Source organism: Sphaeramia orbicularis, chromosome 12, assembly GCF_902148855.1.
Source record: "Sphaeramia orbicularis chromosome 12, fSphaOr1.1, whole genome shotgun sequence".
NCBI lineage: Eukaryota > Metazoa > Chordata > Actinopteri > Kurtiformes > Apogonidae > Sphaeramia > Sphaeramia orbicularis.
Genome location: NC_043968.1, coordinates 29,864,230 through 29,879,981, shown reverse-complemented (window position 1 = coordinate 29,879,981; position 15,752 = coordinate 29,864,230). Strand labels below are relative to the sequence as shown.

General features: G+C 38.3%; 1 protein-coding gene across 3 annotated transcripts in view; it reads right to left on the bottom strand.

The window, feature by feature from the left end:
* Positions 1-3,084: 3,084 nt before the first annotated feature.
* ahcyl2b (adenosylhomocysteinase like 2b) overlaps positions 3,085-15,752 on the bottom strand; it is a 42,227-nt gene continuing 29,559 nt past the window's right edge. For 2 of the 3 annotated variants that reach the window (XM_030150771.1, XM_030150773.1), the window contains exons 3-17: positions 13,623-13,766; positions 12,998-13,098; positions 12,779-12,881; positions 12,492-12,586; positions 11,940-12,046; positions 11,375-11,491; positions 11,125-11,188; positions 10,816-10,904; positions 10,650-10,720; positions 9,838-9,932; positions 8,806-8,904; positions 7,324-7,392; positions 6,971-7,049; positions 5,843-5,963; positions 3,085-5,758 (exon numbers count right to left, since the gene is read on the bottom strand). In XM_030150771.1, the coding sequence (XP_030006631.1) occupies positions 5,752-5,758; positions 5,843-5,963; positions 6,971-7,049; positions 7,324-7,392; positions 8,806-8,904; positions 9,838-9,932; positions 10,650-10,720; positions 10,816-10,904; positions 11,125-11,188; positions 11,375-11,491; positions 11,940-12,046; positions 12,492-12,586; positions 12,779-12,881; positions 12,998-13,098; positions 13,623-13,766 (1,361 nt within the window). In that variant the 3' untranslated portion in view covers positions 3,085-5,751. The remainder of the gene's footprint in view (positions 5,759-5,842; positions 5,964-6,970; positions 7,050-7,323; positions 7,393-8,805; positions 8,905-9,837; positions 9,933-10,649; positions 10,721-10,815; positions 10,905-11,124; positions 11,189-11,374; positions 11,492-11,939; positions 12,047-12,491; positions 12,587-12,778; positions 12,882-12,997; positions 13,099-13,622; positions 13,767-15,752) is intronic. The other variant, XM_030150772.1, reaches the window with a different exon arrangement.

Sequence of the window (15,752 nt, the reverse complement as noted above, 5' to 3'; positions counted from 1 at the left end):
TGATGCCTGTAGTAGAGACTTCTGGGAAATTGGATGGAGCTGGTCAGTTGACCCAATTTCACCAGGGGCAGTGACATAAATGGAGCTAAGATTTCCCAGAATCATCAATTTTCAGAAAGCCTGCTTGTCTTGATAATGTCTTTCTGTGACATTCATCCTTTAAGATCAATCCAACAACACATTTTCCCTCCATGATGAATGCGTTCGTTCAGGATTATGAATAGAATTCCCAAAATTAGGCTGGCCAGCATCATAAATATTCTGAGAAATCTGAGCTACATTTATGTCATTGACCCTGGTGAAATTGGAAAGTGTGAATTGAAAGTGTGAATTTTTTCAGAATTTTCTGAGGGGGTCATGTGGCAACCACTGGTTGATTTGCCATGGAATGACCCTTCAGCTTCATGCAGCTAAACTGTGGAACAGTCTTCCTGATGATGTGAGACAGGCCTCTACTCTGACAGTGTTTGAGTCCAGGCTGAAAACACCTCTGTTCTACTGGGCATAGAACAACTGAAAGAGTTCTACCTGCACTCTGCTCTTTTACTTTGTTTTAATAGATCATAATTTATGTTTCACTGATTATGTTTTAATTGTAATTGTGTGTTTTTAACCTGTCTCTTTTCCATTTCTGTAAAGCACTGTGAATTGCCCTGTGTATGAATTGTGCTATATAAATAAATCTGCCTTGCCTTGCCTTCAGCGTTCCAACTACCTATTTGATCGAAGTAATAGCTGTCAGTCCAGTTGATGGACACTGACACTAAATGAATTAACATCAAATAAGCTGTTGGTCTTAGTCCAATCTGCTTTGAGTGGTGCAGGTCAGATCATGTGCCTGCTTCCTACTTAGTCCGGTTTAAATGTTACATGGAGGTGGAGGTCCCCCCATAGCTCCTTCACCTCCTGTCACCCTCCCCTCAGTGAATTATTGATAAATGTTAGAGGGGGTGGGTTCAGACTGCTACGCTCCTACTGTCAACACACAATAAGAACCCCCTGACTGTGAAACCACTTAAGATGATGTGATTGGATTGTACAGTTCAAGCTTCTGCTGGAACGTGACCACATGGCACAGCGACGAGGTGTGGGCGGGGCCGCTCTCATGATTGAATAATTAAACCCATTTAGATTCTATAGATCCACAGCAAATGGACATGAAGTCTGAGAGTCCAGCGCTTTCCACTAGAACACAGATGTCAAACATGCGGCCCGTGGACCAAATTCGGCCCACCGAAGGGTCCAATCCGGCCTGCGGGATGAATTTGTGAAATGCAAAAATGACACTAATGATATTAACAGTAAAGGATGTATAGATTAATATGATCTAAAGTGGGTCAGACCAGTAAAATACTATCATAATTATCTATAAATGACTACAACTCCAGAGTTTTCTCTTTGTTTTAGTGTAAAAAAGGGAAATTACAAGAAGATGTTGACATTTATAAACTATACTTTCACAAAATATGTGAATAACCTGAACAAATGTGAACAACCTGAAAAATAAGTGTAATTTTACTAATATTCTACCTATTATTAAATGTTTTGCGTATTTGTTGCTCCATTGTGATCTGTACATGTATAAATGATAAACACAGGCATATTATTGTTAAAATTGCACTTATTTTTCTTAAGATATTTCAGGTTGTTCGTGTTATTCCCATTTTTACAGGATAGTTGGTAGATGTAAACATTTCTTAATGTAATTTAACTGTTTTCACTGTAATTATTAGATTAGTCTGGCCCACTTGACATCATATCGGGCTGAACGTGGCCCCTGAACAAAAATGAGTTCGACACCCCTGCAACTAGAAGGACACTTTAAATTTATTTTTTAAATATAGTATACAGGGTTCATACACATTTCAAGCACTTTTAAGGGTCTTTTTCCAATTTTTACAGCACAGCAATGAATCGCTGGGGTCAAATATCTACAGAAATACATATTCTTGTGATTTTGTCACTTTTTTTACCACAATGTACATTGTATTATGCTATAACCATCTAAAATTATGTTTCATAACAGCAAAAAAGTTTTATTATTTTAAGGAGAACACAAAGTTTATCCAAAGAAAGGGAACCCACTGGGCATTCTCCTGACACACTCACACCGAGACAAAGATTAAGATAAAAATGTACCTGGAGTCGACCTCTGAACACCTGGGAATTTTATTTGGACGTAGAGTTTCATGTTCCAAAATGTATCACCTTTCTCTAAGTAGCTTTGACTTGACGTCTAACCTGGCAGAGTTAATATTAAAAATAAATAAATTACATAACCGCAAGCACTTAAACTGAAATTCAAGCACTTTTCAGAGCTTGGAAATCTGTTTATAGGGTATAGAAACCTTTTTAAATTAAAGTTAACCAAGTCATGTTTTTGACTGAATTTCACTTCATTAAATGTGATATAATGTCTTTTATCACATGTTTGGGTAATGGTAAGAAAATCTAATTTTAAGGGGTATGCAAATAAAAAAAAAATAGAAGCAGAAAAAGTTGTAGGAGAATGTCTTAAAAAAGCTATTAAAATGTAATTTAGTTAATCACACTTTAAGTCTTAACAGACTGAGGTTTTAGAATATCGGAGAGTTGAGATATTTCTCCTTAATGAAAAAGCTAAAAAAAAAAAAAAGTTTTAACAAAGTTTACAAAGTTACACAATTTATGTAAAGAACTTGAACACCCTCACATGTATATGAAAAAAATATATTCTTGACCTCCAAGTGTTTTAGAGCTCTTTAAATAGCAGACATAGAAAAACGACACCCATGAAACTTTTTCTTGACAGTGACATAGAGTGTGTGCTCATCGTGTGCAGTCCACCACACATTTAATTCTGTGATGGAGGTTTGTCTGTCAAGACAAGAATAACTAAAGGCTTAGAGCCAGCTGAACTCTGTTGATGTGGGAGATGTCTCTGTTGGCTCAGATGAGGTCACACTGGCTGTGACGGACCTCAGCAGCTGCACATACAGGATCCCTTCCCCCCAACTCACATAAACACAATCAATCCACTAGAACACACATCAGACCTGCATTTTCCATTGTCACATTTATCGGCATAAATGAGATGCACAGCGGTACAATTTTTACATCTTTATTCATTGAGATTACAGAATTTTTTAATTATTGCTTATCATCTACAATTATCACTAGCAATATTTAAACATAGGTTTTTTTCTTTATTAGACAACTTAAAACATGTTTGAGAATTTGCCAGTTTGCACTGTATGAGGATTTATAACAATAAATACAGGAGTTGATTCTTCTTTTCCTTCCCATACTTTTAAAGGTTGTCATATCTGTATATAGTATGTATATACATATACGATGCTGGTGTCTTCCCACGCCCACCCAGTGTTGGTCAGCTTACGGCTGACAAAATAAAAATGTTCTCCCCCTAACACACAGGCTAGGATCCTGAGGCAGCTGTTAACAAAGCAACCATGGCCTACAAAAAATAAAAGGATGTGTACCACATGTGATGACCTTAGACACACAATCATCTTCACCACCTCATCTTTCGCTCAAGATGTCATTTAGTCATTAACACATTCACACAGATACAAGGGGAAAAATAAGGCTCAAGACAAAAGGTTGAGGAACTACACAGACAACAAGTCACTCTACTTTAAGAAGGGATTCTCAACAGCACAAGGACAGAGAAATGCATGTACATCAGCAGGAAACGGTGTGACATGGAGACTGTATGTGCTGTGACACAGTATACACTCTTGTTATTACATATTGGTTTATGGCCATACAGAAAATTCATCCGAGAGGTTATTACACAAGTTAAAAATGTGAGAGTTTTTGTTAGATTTAATGCCTTTGGTTGTTTTTCTGTTGTGTACACTCATGGCACAATGCCACATAAAGATCACATAAAACCGATGGGCATGCTTGTACTTAAGTAATGATGTGTTCATCACATCTTTTTAAGGTAAATTTTCAGATCAGGATAGTGAGCTGCAGCGCTTGTGTGTTATGTTTGTGGCCCCACTCTGTCAGAGTTGTTGAGAGTTGCAGAGCTGGCAATGTCTCCCAGCAGGAGAGCAGAGAATCTGATTGGTTCAGGTGTAGCGCCAGTAGCGACAGAATGCTCTGGCTGTCAGGTGAAATGACTGTCGGGACTTGAATTTCCACAGTAAGGTCTACTGGGACAGGCAGCTGAGGATGACAACTGTTCAGCTCATTATCCTGAAAGAATGAAATCTTTCAGGTGGGGAAAAGTACAGAAACTAAAATAAACCAAGGCAAGTATGCCTAATAGACAGGGCACCTTATAAAAACGAAGAAATCTTGGAATGCAAATTATTAAGAGACAGCAGTTGAGTTTAGATGGATGGAGAAAAACAAACCATGGTGTAATTGAACCCCTTAACTATAACAAAAGAGTACCAAAGACTTATGGTATGTGATAGTACAGGATTTAACAGCACCATGCTTTAAAGAGGACCTGACTGGAGAATTGAACTGAAGTACCAGGCTTACAGCAACTTTCTGCACATTTGGTTTCTCTGTAAATATTGTCACAGTATTCAAAATGAGTGTTTTAGTACATGTATTATTAAGTAATTAGGACACTCAGTTTCTTATCTTTATAACATACATCGATTTTTCCCTAAAAGTAAAGATATAAGGTGGTGCAGAAGAGAGAAAGATAGAAAATCTGTGTTTTTATATAAATATCTAGATATACAGTATACCCCTTGTAATGATCTGACAACCTGCAATGCCTCTAATACAGTACAGTAATAGCTGATAAAAGGAACAGACAAAAATGAAAGGTTCTCACTAGATTGAAATACTTTGCATTACTTCAACACTGGCATTATGTGAGCAGCTAAGAGGCGAGAAAAAACAGCCAATGAGATGGTTTCACTTTGAGTGACAGGTGGGAAAGACCGGCCACGGTGCAGTCACGTTAAAATTAGAAGCCGACAAACTACAGGCTGATCTGAAGGGAAAGAACATGTAAAAAAAAAAAAAAGTTTAAAAACACAAACTGTGAATCTCAATGAAACAATCAAATAAAAGTAATGATATGATTGGACCCTGAGATCCCGCCTAACCCCACCCACTATGTCTAACCCCGCCCTCACAAATATTACACAAGAGAAAACAAAAACAATCACAAGTAGAAAAGAAAACAACAAAAAGAAAAAAAAAAAAACAGGAAAATGTGTCTCACTAAATCTTCAGAGTTCATCTTCATTCGCACAGATTTTTTAAATCAAGTTTTTTTTCTATATAGTATATATCTGTTTAGCGTCAATATCTTTAATAGTTAAACAATAAAAGATCTGGCAATGGGAAACAAGGAGGGAGGATTTATATAGAACTTGACACAAAAATGAGCGCCTAAAGAGAGAGAGAGATAATGGTGGTCAAATGACGAGTAGGAGGAGACAAATCATCTTCCAGAAGATGTTTTTTAACAGAGCTACCGAATGGTGAATGGCAGGAGCAGCTCCATGAACTTAGAGTTAATGTGATTTTAGTTGTTGTCAAGCTTGAATAAATAAAACAACTGCCATAAGTGCAGGGAAAGCCTCAACCCTCTGCCCTCTTTTCCCCGTCAGGCTCAGTCGAAGCTCCTCCCCCTCCCCACAATATAAAGCAGAAGTGTTGACTTTTCTGTCCATCCTTCCATCGGTCATCCTCATCTTCCTCTTCCTCCTCCTCATTACAAGTCTGTGCGATTCATGAAGTAGTGGGGGTTTCTCAGTCCAACACCAACACTGTTTAATACCTGAAAGCGACATACAGATCAGGCCAACTGTTAAAGACAGCAAGATGACAACTTCCAAATGAAGCACTTTAAAGGTTTTCATACCTATAGTAGTTTGGCTTGAAGGGCCCGTTCTTGTTCAAGCCCAGATACTTGGCCTGCTCGTCAGTCAGCTCTGTAAGATGTGCGTCAAATGTGGGGAGATGGAGGCTGGCCACGTACTCATCTGGAGCAAAAGAGGAGGAACGACTTGTTAATATTCATTAGATAGCTGCGGCTGATTAATCATTCAAATGTGAAACGGAAGAAAATTAGCAGAAAGGCTCTGGGATGTGTCTTTCTTTTTTCTGCAGTCTTTTCTATTTCTTTCTTTTTTCTGCAATCTCTTCTATTTATTTCTTTTTTCCCGCAGTCTCTTTTATGTCTCTTTTTTTCCCGCAGTCTCTTCTATTTCTTTTTTCTGCAGTCTCTTCTATTTCTTTTTCCTGCAGTCTCTTTTATGTCTATCTTTTCTGCAGTCTTCTATTTCTTTCTTTCTTTCTTCTCTGCAGTCTTCTATTTCTTTCTTTCTTTCTTTCTTTCTTGCAGTCTCTTGTATCTCCATGTTCTTTTCTGTCTACTTTCTTTCTTTCTGTCTCTTCTATCTCCATTTTCTTTCTTTCTTTCTCTCTTTTCCATCTTCCTTTCTGTCTTTCATTTCATTGCTTCCTTCCATCTCTATCAGCTCACCGTCCATGTGCACTCTCTTAGCAGCACTGACAGACTGACCTACATTGGGCTCTCTGTTGTCTTTACCATGCATGTTGTGCTTCTTTCACCCACAGAGGCCAATCCAAGAAATGTGACAGGCTGCTGTGGTGCAGACACGCTGTGGGCTGTATGCACTCACATATGTGCACAGACACACAGGAGTCATTCCACCGTGAATGATTCGCTACTTAGGGCTATGACTCTGGACAGAGCAGATGAGACTGCGTTGTCTAGAGAAATAAATACTGTGTGCCTGCAGCCCTCCTGTGGGGCAAAACAAGCTCTCTGTAATGACTTCCTGTGCAACTCTTGACTTGGGATCTATTTAAGTACCAGACAGTGTTATTGTTTATCTCACTGGCTTGTTTTACTTTGTTGCCCAACTTTCCTTTTTTCTATTTTGGATCCTTTTCTTTTTCTTGTAATAGGTTCTTCTGAGCCACATTTCATTCCAAAAACATGCTCTGGTGAAGTAAATCTTACCCATCTTCTTGGGCAGCAGGTAAACATCTTGTTTGTAGCGTCCCTCTGGTGCATTGTACAGCTCTATCAGAGCCAGTGCCTGGGCAGATTGACAAAGTGTTAAAAATGTGTAAAACAGGGAATCAGTCATACACATTGGTATAAATAAATTCAATTCAAATCAGTTTTATTTGTAGAGCCCTAAATCACAACAAGATAGCCTCACAGGGCTTTACAGAATTAGTTGGATATGAAAACAAAAAACAGTCAAATAAACGGCAGATGAAGGAAATGGATTAATGTCCTGGGCATCCCCCGTCCTTAGACCCTCCTCCTCTGCAATGAATCAGACTGAAACTGATCCACTCTCTTACCTGGGTCGTGGCTGTGATGGAGAGCACAAACGTGGGCACAGTGGAACAGCTGAGGTTCAGCAGACGACCCTTGAGAGGGAAGGCAAAAGCATTTTACTCCAAGGTTTACTGCATTGGTGTCGAAAGCCATTTAAGAGGCAAATCCTAATCTTATTCTAATTTGCTAATTATTTCAGTCAAATCTGTTTTTATTTTTTTATTTTTTAAATATCACATACAGTATTTTATAGTCTATCTCCATTTTAACAGTTACTGTACTGAAACACATATTTAGACACCATGTTTTGTTTTCACTGCTGCTGTCAGCATACACTGAGATGCTGCATTGCAGTTTGTAAGTTTGTGAAATTCCAAGTGTTGCAGAAAATGGGGTAACAAGTATGTAAAAGTGAAACACATTACCGCTATGAGGAATGAGGTGGGGGCAAAGAAAGGCTGTATTTTTGGTTCTCCATGATTAAAATAAAAATTAAACCGCTAATAAGGTTTTAATGTCAAGTGCACACACTGAACATCACACAAATCCTATGACTCATTAAAACTTATGTTTAATTTGTCCCAGAACTCCCACTCTTCACTTAATTTATACTTGCACTGTATTGTTTTTACCCCTCTGTGCTTCTGTGGCAGATACCATCTCGCCTGCCAAAACACTGTCTTCACAATCCATCGCTTAAAGATTTAGCCAAATACAGGCTATGAATTTGAACAGAAGATCCATGACTGCATCTAACAAAGTTGCTTGTATAAAAATCCAAATGAAGAGAAACTAAAATAGTCACTCATGAAAATCACTTTTTAGTAAGAAAGTAAGAAATAGTTATACAAATGTCATACTCTGTGTAATAAAGATATGGTGATGTTCAGATGATGTTCTTAACTTTAAATAAATGACATTTTTGGAACAGAACTCTATTTTGGAACAGTGTGAGATACAGAGGCAAGGGAGGTGAGGATGGAGGATCAAACAGCAGCTGCAGACAGGTTATACGAACAGGTTATCTGTCTGTCACACTGCTCCCATTCTGTCACAGCTTCTCAAACACACATTCTACAGATTTGGAAATAATTATTGGACCAGTGTGACAAAGATGGCTAGCCAACATTTGTCATAAATGCCACTGAAAACACTATCAGGTTTCTCTTGTGTGCAAATGTATGGAAACATCTGTCAAATCATATGTAAAATACGCTAAAAGAAATATTACACAAGATGTATTTAGATTAATGACAACTCAAACATAATTTCCCACGAACATGTAACACAGACTAAGAACATTTGGTGTCGAAAAAACAACCAAAAAACATTAATAATCCAAAACAGAATAACAAAAGGTCATGTTGGAAGTCTGTTACATTGCATTTCTTCAAATAATAACAGGTGATCTAACACTATTTCCAAAGCTCTTGGTTTAATCTGCACTCATCCATCCATCTACATTATCTTTGGTCCTGTGCCTACTAATCTTTGCATGTATTTACCTCAGCCAGCAGGACTATCCTTTTGCCATCGGGCCAGATGACGTGGTCCACCTGTGAGCGCACTCTCTCCCAGGTCAGTTCAGGAGTCCGCAGGCTTGCCTACAGGGAGAAGTGCAACATCTTTAGAACTAATCATTTGTTTTTAGTGCATTTTTTGTTCCGTTTTCCTCTATATTTTAAACCCTAATATGGTGACACAGCATTAACTCAGACTTGATGATTGGATTCACTTCCTCTCTTGTCTGAACTACATCCTTCTTCCATTCATCATTGTGAATAATCTTATTATCTATACTTTAGTATTTCTACATTCCTGCATTACAGTCAGAGAATCACCACCATTATTCCTTTGGTCCTGATCACTGGTTGTCCTTAATCTGTCTTTCATTTATTTTTGCCCTATAACTGCTCTCACCACAAGAGGCTCTTAAAAAGACAAAACGCAACGTGGTCAAGACATGGTCAAAAACCTCCTTTTTAATGACTGGAAACATATATACGTTTGATTTTGCCCTCTACACCATTCACTGCAAATCCATTATCAAAAGCTAAAACTGTCCCTACATCCTCAAAGTTTTGCTGGCAGTGAGTAAAAAGACCATTACAAAATACTGGCTTAAGAGAGAATGTCCACCGATGACTGTCTTTACCAATATTGCAAAATATGACTGCAGAAAGAATTGGGTGAAGAACATTGGGAAAAATGGCACCTTTACATTGCCTGTGAGACAAATTTGTAAACTGTTAAGTATAAAAATTGTGTTTGTCCAAACAATGCGACCTTTGTAACCCTTTGACCTCATGACCTGTTTGTTCCGTTTTTGTATCTGTTAAAAAACACTTTCATAAATAAAGAGTTAAAAAAAGACGCTAAAACTGTCAGTTACCATGACAGCCCTAGGCAATCATTTCCAAGTTCAGACATGACAGACATTGCAATGTTTTGTGCAAGTACGTTATCACTTTGTCAATAAGTTGTCGTGGATGTGAAAAACTAAAGGGATTGAAAGCGTGCACTAGTTGGTAACTGACCACATCAATCTCAGTGTTGGAGTGTCCCATGTTGCAGACAATGCAGCCATTCTTCATGCGGTCCAGGTTTTCTCTCACCACCACATTCTTATTACCTGGTGGAAGGAGACAGGAGGTTAAGAAGAAAAGCAATGAATGCACAAAGAGAAAAATGTCAAAAGTAGAGGATTAAAAAACAAGACACCCAAGTATTTTTATATTTCGGTTTACTGCAAATATACTCTAGGCTTCTTTCATTACAACTGTACTAATAATTCACTCAGAATCAACAAGCTTTTTCAACTCTAGTGTACAACTTTTAGTTAGTGGACATAAATAAAGCAAAATGTGAAACTTCAAGTCTTTTTCCACTTTCCACAACTTTGTATCTAACAAATATGAAGAATTTAGTGCTACCTTATGTTTTCTGCTCAACTGCCCCCAACAAAGATCAGTAATGAATAAAACATATAATCAATTTCTTGCTTCAGTTAAGTATTCAGGACTCCTACACTGTGTAGAAGGTGATCAGTAACTGTTACACATGGGTGACAAAGTCTGAAATATCCTTCGTGTTAACCTACATGCACAAATAGAAAAGAAGCATTGCTGTTGATTTTATGTTCTGAATCCTCTCGATGGGCAGAATGCAAGCTGCTTCTTAACGTCTAATGACTATGTTTATTTATGCACTGCATTTATGGATTATGTCCCAACATAAAAGCCAACAGGACTAATCCCTGTAGTTAGTAACCCAGTGTTTATGGTGCAGCATTAAACCTAGATTTTTGATGTAAATGACCAGAAATGAGTGAAAGAGAGGCTAAGCCAACCTGTGCAGGTGATGACAATGTCCACTTGTCTCATGACTTCGTTAAGCTTCACCAGCCGGAAGCCATCCATGCTTTAATTATGAGAGAGACGGTACAGTACATGAGATTAATTATGTTTGACGTTAGTACAGAACACCATGAGTTAAATGTACAGGTTATGTCTTACCAGGCCTGCAAGGCACAGATTGGATCGATCTCTGTGACATATACGATGGAGCCCATTGCTTTAAGTGCAGCACAGCAGCCTTTTCCCACCTGATGATAGAGATTAGGAAGGACATAAGGAAACACTCAACAGTGCCATGTGAACAGTTTCTTAGTTGACATAAGAGAAAAAGTTTTTTGTACATCTCTTTTTTTAAAAGTACTTTTATTATAGCTTCATTGTGCTACCAAAGATCTAGTTTTCAGTAAAGATGATAAAACTCTTACACTTTGATTTCTCAGTTAGGGAAGCACTGTGTATTTAGCCTACCTCTCCATATCCACACACCACCACCTGTTTGCCTCCAAACATGACATCGGTGGTCCTCTTCAGGCTACAAACAAAAGTAGAATTCTTTCATTGGCAGTGTATGTGTCAGCCTAATATCTATTCAGAATGTTAACAACAGTGAGGAGGCGTTTGTAATTGCCCTGCAACTCCAAGTGTACCAGGCCCTCCAAAAAAACAAAACTTGTGTTTTGTAAACCCAAGTGAGTTCACTGAGCACATTGCTTCATACCCATCTAGGATGGACTCCCTGCAGCAATAGAGGTTATCAAACTTCTGCTTGGTCACTGAGTCATTGACGTTCATGGCTGGAACACAGAGCTTCCCTGCCTTTGACAGCTGGTACAACCTACACACAAATTAAAAAGGATGATGAAAACTTCAGACATGCTTTGTGTTGGAGAATAAAACAACAGACACCAGGCAAGCAAGAGGCAATTTAAAACCTACACTGGTACATAGTTAACAATTATTTTAAAGGAAGGGATGAGTTGTTTATTATCATTCGGTGAGAAATTAATGTCCTTTTTAACTTACAATGTTTAATTTAATATCACAGTTATATGAACAAATGGTGGGCTGCAATAATATGATGAACATTTTCACCACTAGATGGAGCAGTTGCTACACTGAAACCTTGACACAAGCACATCTAGAAAGGAACTTGTTCATTTATTCATGTAAAATAAAGGCAGCCGGTTTTATGTGCTAAGCACTGTAATAATACAAAGACACTTTAAGATTTCTTTTTTTTTGAGGAATACAAAGATGAGAATGTGTGTGAACAGAGGTCTTACCGGTGTACTCCAGTAACGCTCTCTTCTACAATACCCTTGATTTTCTTGAACATGTTGGGGTATTTCTTATAGATCCAGTGAGTGAGATCTCCACCATCATCCAAGATCTGACAGGGGAAAACAGGGTGACAGGAACGTGAGTAAATGATTAGAGGCTGAAAAAGAAAACTACACTTTTAAAACATATAATCAAATTTAATAAAGGCATACAATATAGATGAATCTTTTTCTGAACTGAAAGACTAATCATTTTGTTGTCTAGAATTATGATTTGGTTCCCTGTAAAATATATCTTTTTCCTTTCCATAATAACACTGAAATACCTGGCTGAATGCTTTATCCACCCTATAACTGTTAAGGTTACAGGATCTTTTTCAAAATTGGAGACTGATTGATGCTTAAGCCTACTACCCACGGTGGCACGTAACAAACCATCACAGCAAAATAGATGTAATTGGGAAGATGTAGCTGTTCCCTACAGTGACTATAGGATGGAAAAACAGATATCCGTTCATGCTTAAGTATGCTTTATTAGGGGTGTGGGTGTGCTACCATGTTGGGCTGCCAGCCTTCCACGTTGACGCAGCGATCGATGCACCACCAAAAGTCATCCTCTGACTCACCCTTCCATGCAAATACACTGAAACCTAAAAAGACAAAAGAAGCATTTTACATAAGTAGACATGGGGAGAGAAACAGGAAAATAGTGACAGAGATAGGGATTGAAAATGATGTGAAAGAAACTGAGCATTTGAAAATTTTAAGGGGTGAATGACTGGAAAATTTTCAGAAAATAAATCTCACTCCACTCCTCAACATACACACAAAAAGGGTCTTACCTCCTTCTGCCAGGGCAGCAGCCACTTCATTCTGAGTGGAGTAAATGTTGCAGGCTGCCCATCTACACTGAGCCCCCAAAGCTGACAGAGTCTCCATCAGCACCTGAGGTGATAGCAAAAAATTACTCCATTAATTTAATTTGTTTATTTCTACTGAAGCTGTGTAATACTATTACACTAATATTAATATAATACGTTTGTATGTGTGTCTATACTCACAGCAGTCTGGGCAGTGATGTGGGTGCAGCCCACCACCTTGGCACCAGCGAGGGGTTTCTCACCCTGGGCACGCTTCCTCAGAGCCATCAGAGCTGGCATCTCTGAGAGATGAAACACACATACAGGAAGTAAGAGTGGGGCTCCACAGGGTGGTAAAGGAATTCCTATCATTTAATCTACTTAATACATCATCACTAATCCATCGACTCATCCAGCTGTAGGAGTTACTGGTGCTAAAGAGATAATGGTGTTTGTGTGAGCGAGAAAATGGCCTGTAGGGTTCAGCTGAGGCTCAGTGTCTGTTCTGTGAACTGATTAGGTAATGATGTAAATAATGTGTTTGTATGTTTTATTGCATGCTTTAACTTGCAGTAACAGGATACATATGTCCACCCAGCAGTGTGTAGAAGAGGAAGGAAGTGAACATGTTGGCACCAAATACAGGCCACACAGCAATCTACGTAACCTGCACTTGGTGAACCTAGCATTCCCACTGAAGAGTTCATTTTTCCTTGAGTTCTATCCTAAACTTTTGACTTTTTGGTTTCCCTTTAGCAAGGGTTTACAGGTTTCTTTATATCCAAGGGTAGTTTGAGCTTAAAATGTTCACTAAAAATAATCAAACCTTGCTCTGCAATCTCGATCTCTCTGCGTCCAAAGTCTGCCTGTTTGATGTTTTTGATGCAGAAGTCTCCATTGCCCTTGGAGTTCTTCTGCTGTTTGTCACGAGGAGACGTCTCATCATCAGAGCTGTCTGTGTATGACGCTGCTGCACACACAAACACACAGGTATCATTGGGATGTCAGCATTTCACTTGAATAAATAAGTCAATAAATTAATTAATGACTCAAATCTGGTTTCAAAGTGCAGAACAAAAGCAATGAGTTTTAGGTTTATTCAGTTCTTCAGTGTGTGCTTTTCTGAACCCTGCAATTTGACTTTGGTTGATTCTGCACAGCACTGAGTTTAATTGATTATACTGCTGTGTGAAAAATGTCCTTCACCAGAGCAAATCTAGCGTCTTACTATGGCAGGACTGCATTAAAATAAACAGAATATACAAGAGCCCAAATGTGCTTTAAAGTTAAAGCTTGTGTATAAAAAAAGAACACATGTCACATAGCATAAACTGTAGTGCCCACAGCTGACAGCAGTAAACATGGTGTAGTTATTTTTCCTGGCACTAGTACTGTGTGGTTCCTGTTCTACAAGCTGACTCACAAAGCAGGTGAGTTCCTGTGTTTGTGGAGCAGGTTCATGATGACCAATATCACTCCACCCACTTGTTCTAAATGACCATGGACCAGCACCATAAAACAGGGTAATTTGCCAGGAGTGTAACTAAAGAACACGCTGTTCTGTGCTGGTAATGGACATGCACATAAACACCCAAGGGAATAATACATGAGTCTACAGTGTAAATATTTTTTAAAATCCTCCATTTGCGATAATCCAAGAACCCGTATCAACCTAGCCTATTTGTGTTCATCAGTTCTGATTTCTTTAGAAAGAACATGACATTCTTAGTTAAGCAGTGCTGGTGTGAGTTGAGTTCTCTTGCACTGTGGGAACCAACAGAGAAAAAGAATCACTCTGCTGAGGGAATTATGAGAGAGGACAAGGAGTTAGTGAAGAGGAAGGAGAGGGAAAAAGATGACAAAACAAAGGGTTCAAAAGGGGAGACCATAGGGCTGCTCAAGTATCTGAAAATAACTGTAATACTGGCAGGACTAGCATTCCTCTCAAATACAGTAGCTTCGAAGAACAAGCAAAAAAACTGAGCTTGAGAGGAGTAATTTCATAACAGTATTCAGGGAAAAATAATGTTTTGTCTTGACCTGGCAGTCTAAAAGTAGAGTGGAAGGTTCTTGGGAAGCCGAAGGTTTTAATGAGTGCCGAGTTGGTTAAAGCAGGGATAATAGGAATTCAAGCTTAAAGGCGGGAAAAATTAAAATTAAGAGAACAAAAAAGAAAACAGCATCATTTAGTGTTTCAGATAAATCCCAAAAAATAGGTAAACAAAGGGTTGAAAACTGTGTTTGATGGATGATACTTTATATTTCTACAAATAAATAAATGAATAATTAATGAGATAAAATGACATAAACCACTGAAGATGAGATCAAGAAATAATTGTGCTTGATCTTAACCCTATAACATTTTATATGAAATGATCATATAAGCAAATAGTATCCCTTAATTGTATGTTTAAATTTCTTTAGACTGACAATAGAAATAGATTACTTTGGGCCTTGCTGACTGGTGATACTAATGGGTTTTGTACTTAAAGGTACAGAACACAGAAACTTGAGCATCATGTTTCAGCTGCATTTGAAGGCAGTCAACTAATATAGACTCAGAGTCCTTTTGTCCATCTGCCATCCATCTGTTTGTCCATCATATTCGGCCACTAGTGGTAACGTCATCCAAATATCATTTCCCACGGATTAATTCAGCACATTAATGGTGCCAGTAAATGCCTGTGCCCGTTGAGTGATCCTGACACACAGGAACCTCTGAGATTCTCAATTTGAGATAAGCTTGTAATCTATAAACAATTTTAAAATATCATAAAACTCTGCTGTAGAGAGTGCTGATGAGATGAGGGAAAGCAAAAGGTCAAGAGGAAAAACAGAGGAACAGAAAGAGAGCCAGATTATTCAACCAAAGCATGATCTCTTATTGCTTTTTGCCAGTTCCTTAGAACTCAGTATGTCAGAATGCTTCTCGGCTCGTTGCCTTATGTCACAGATG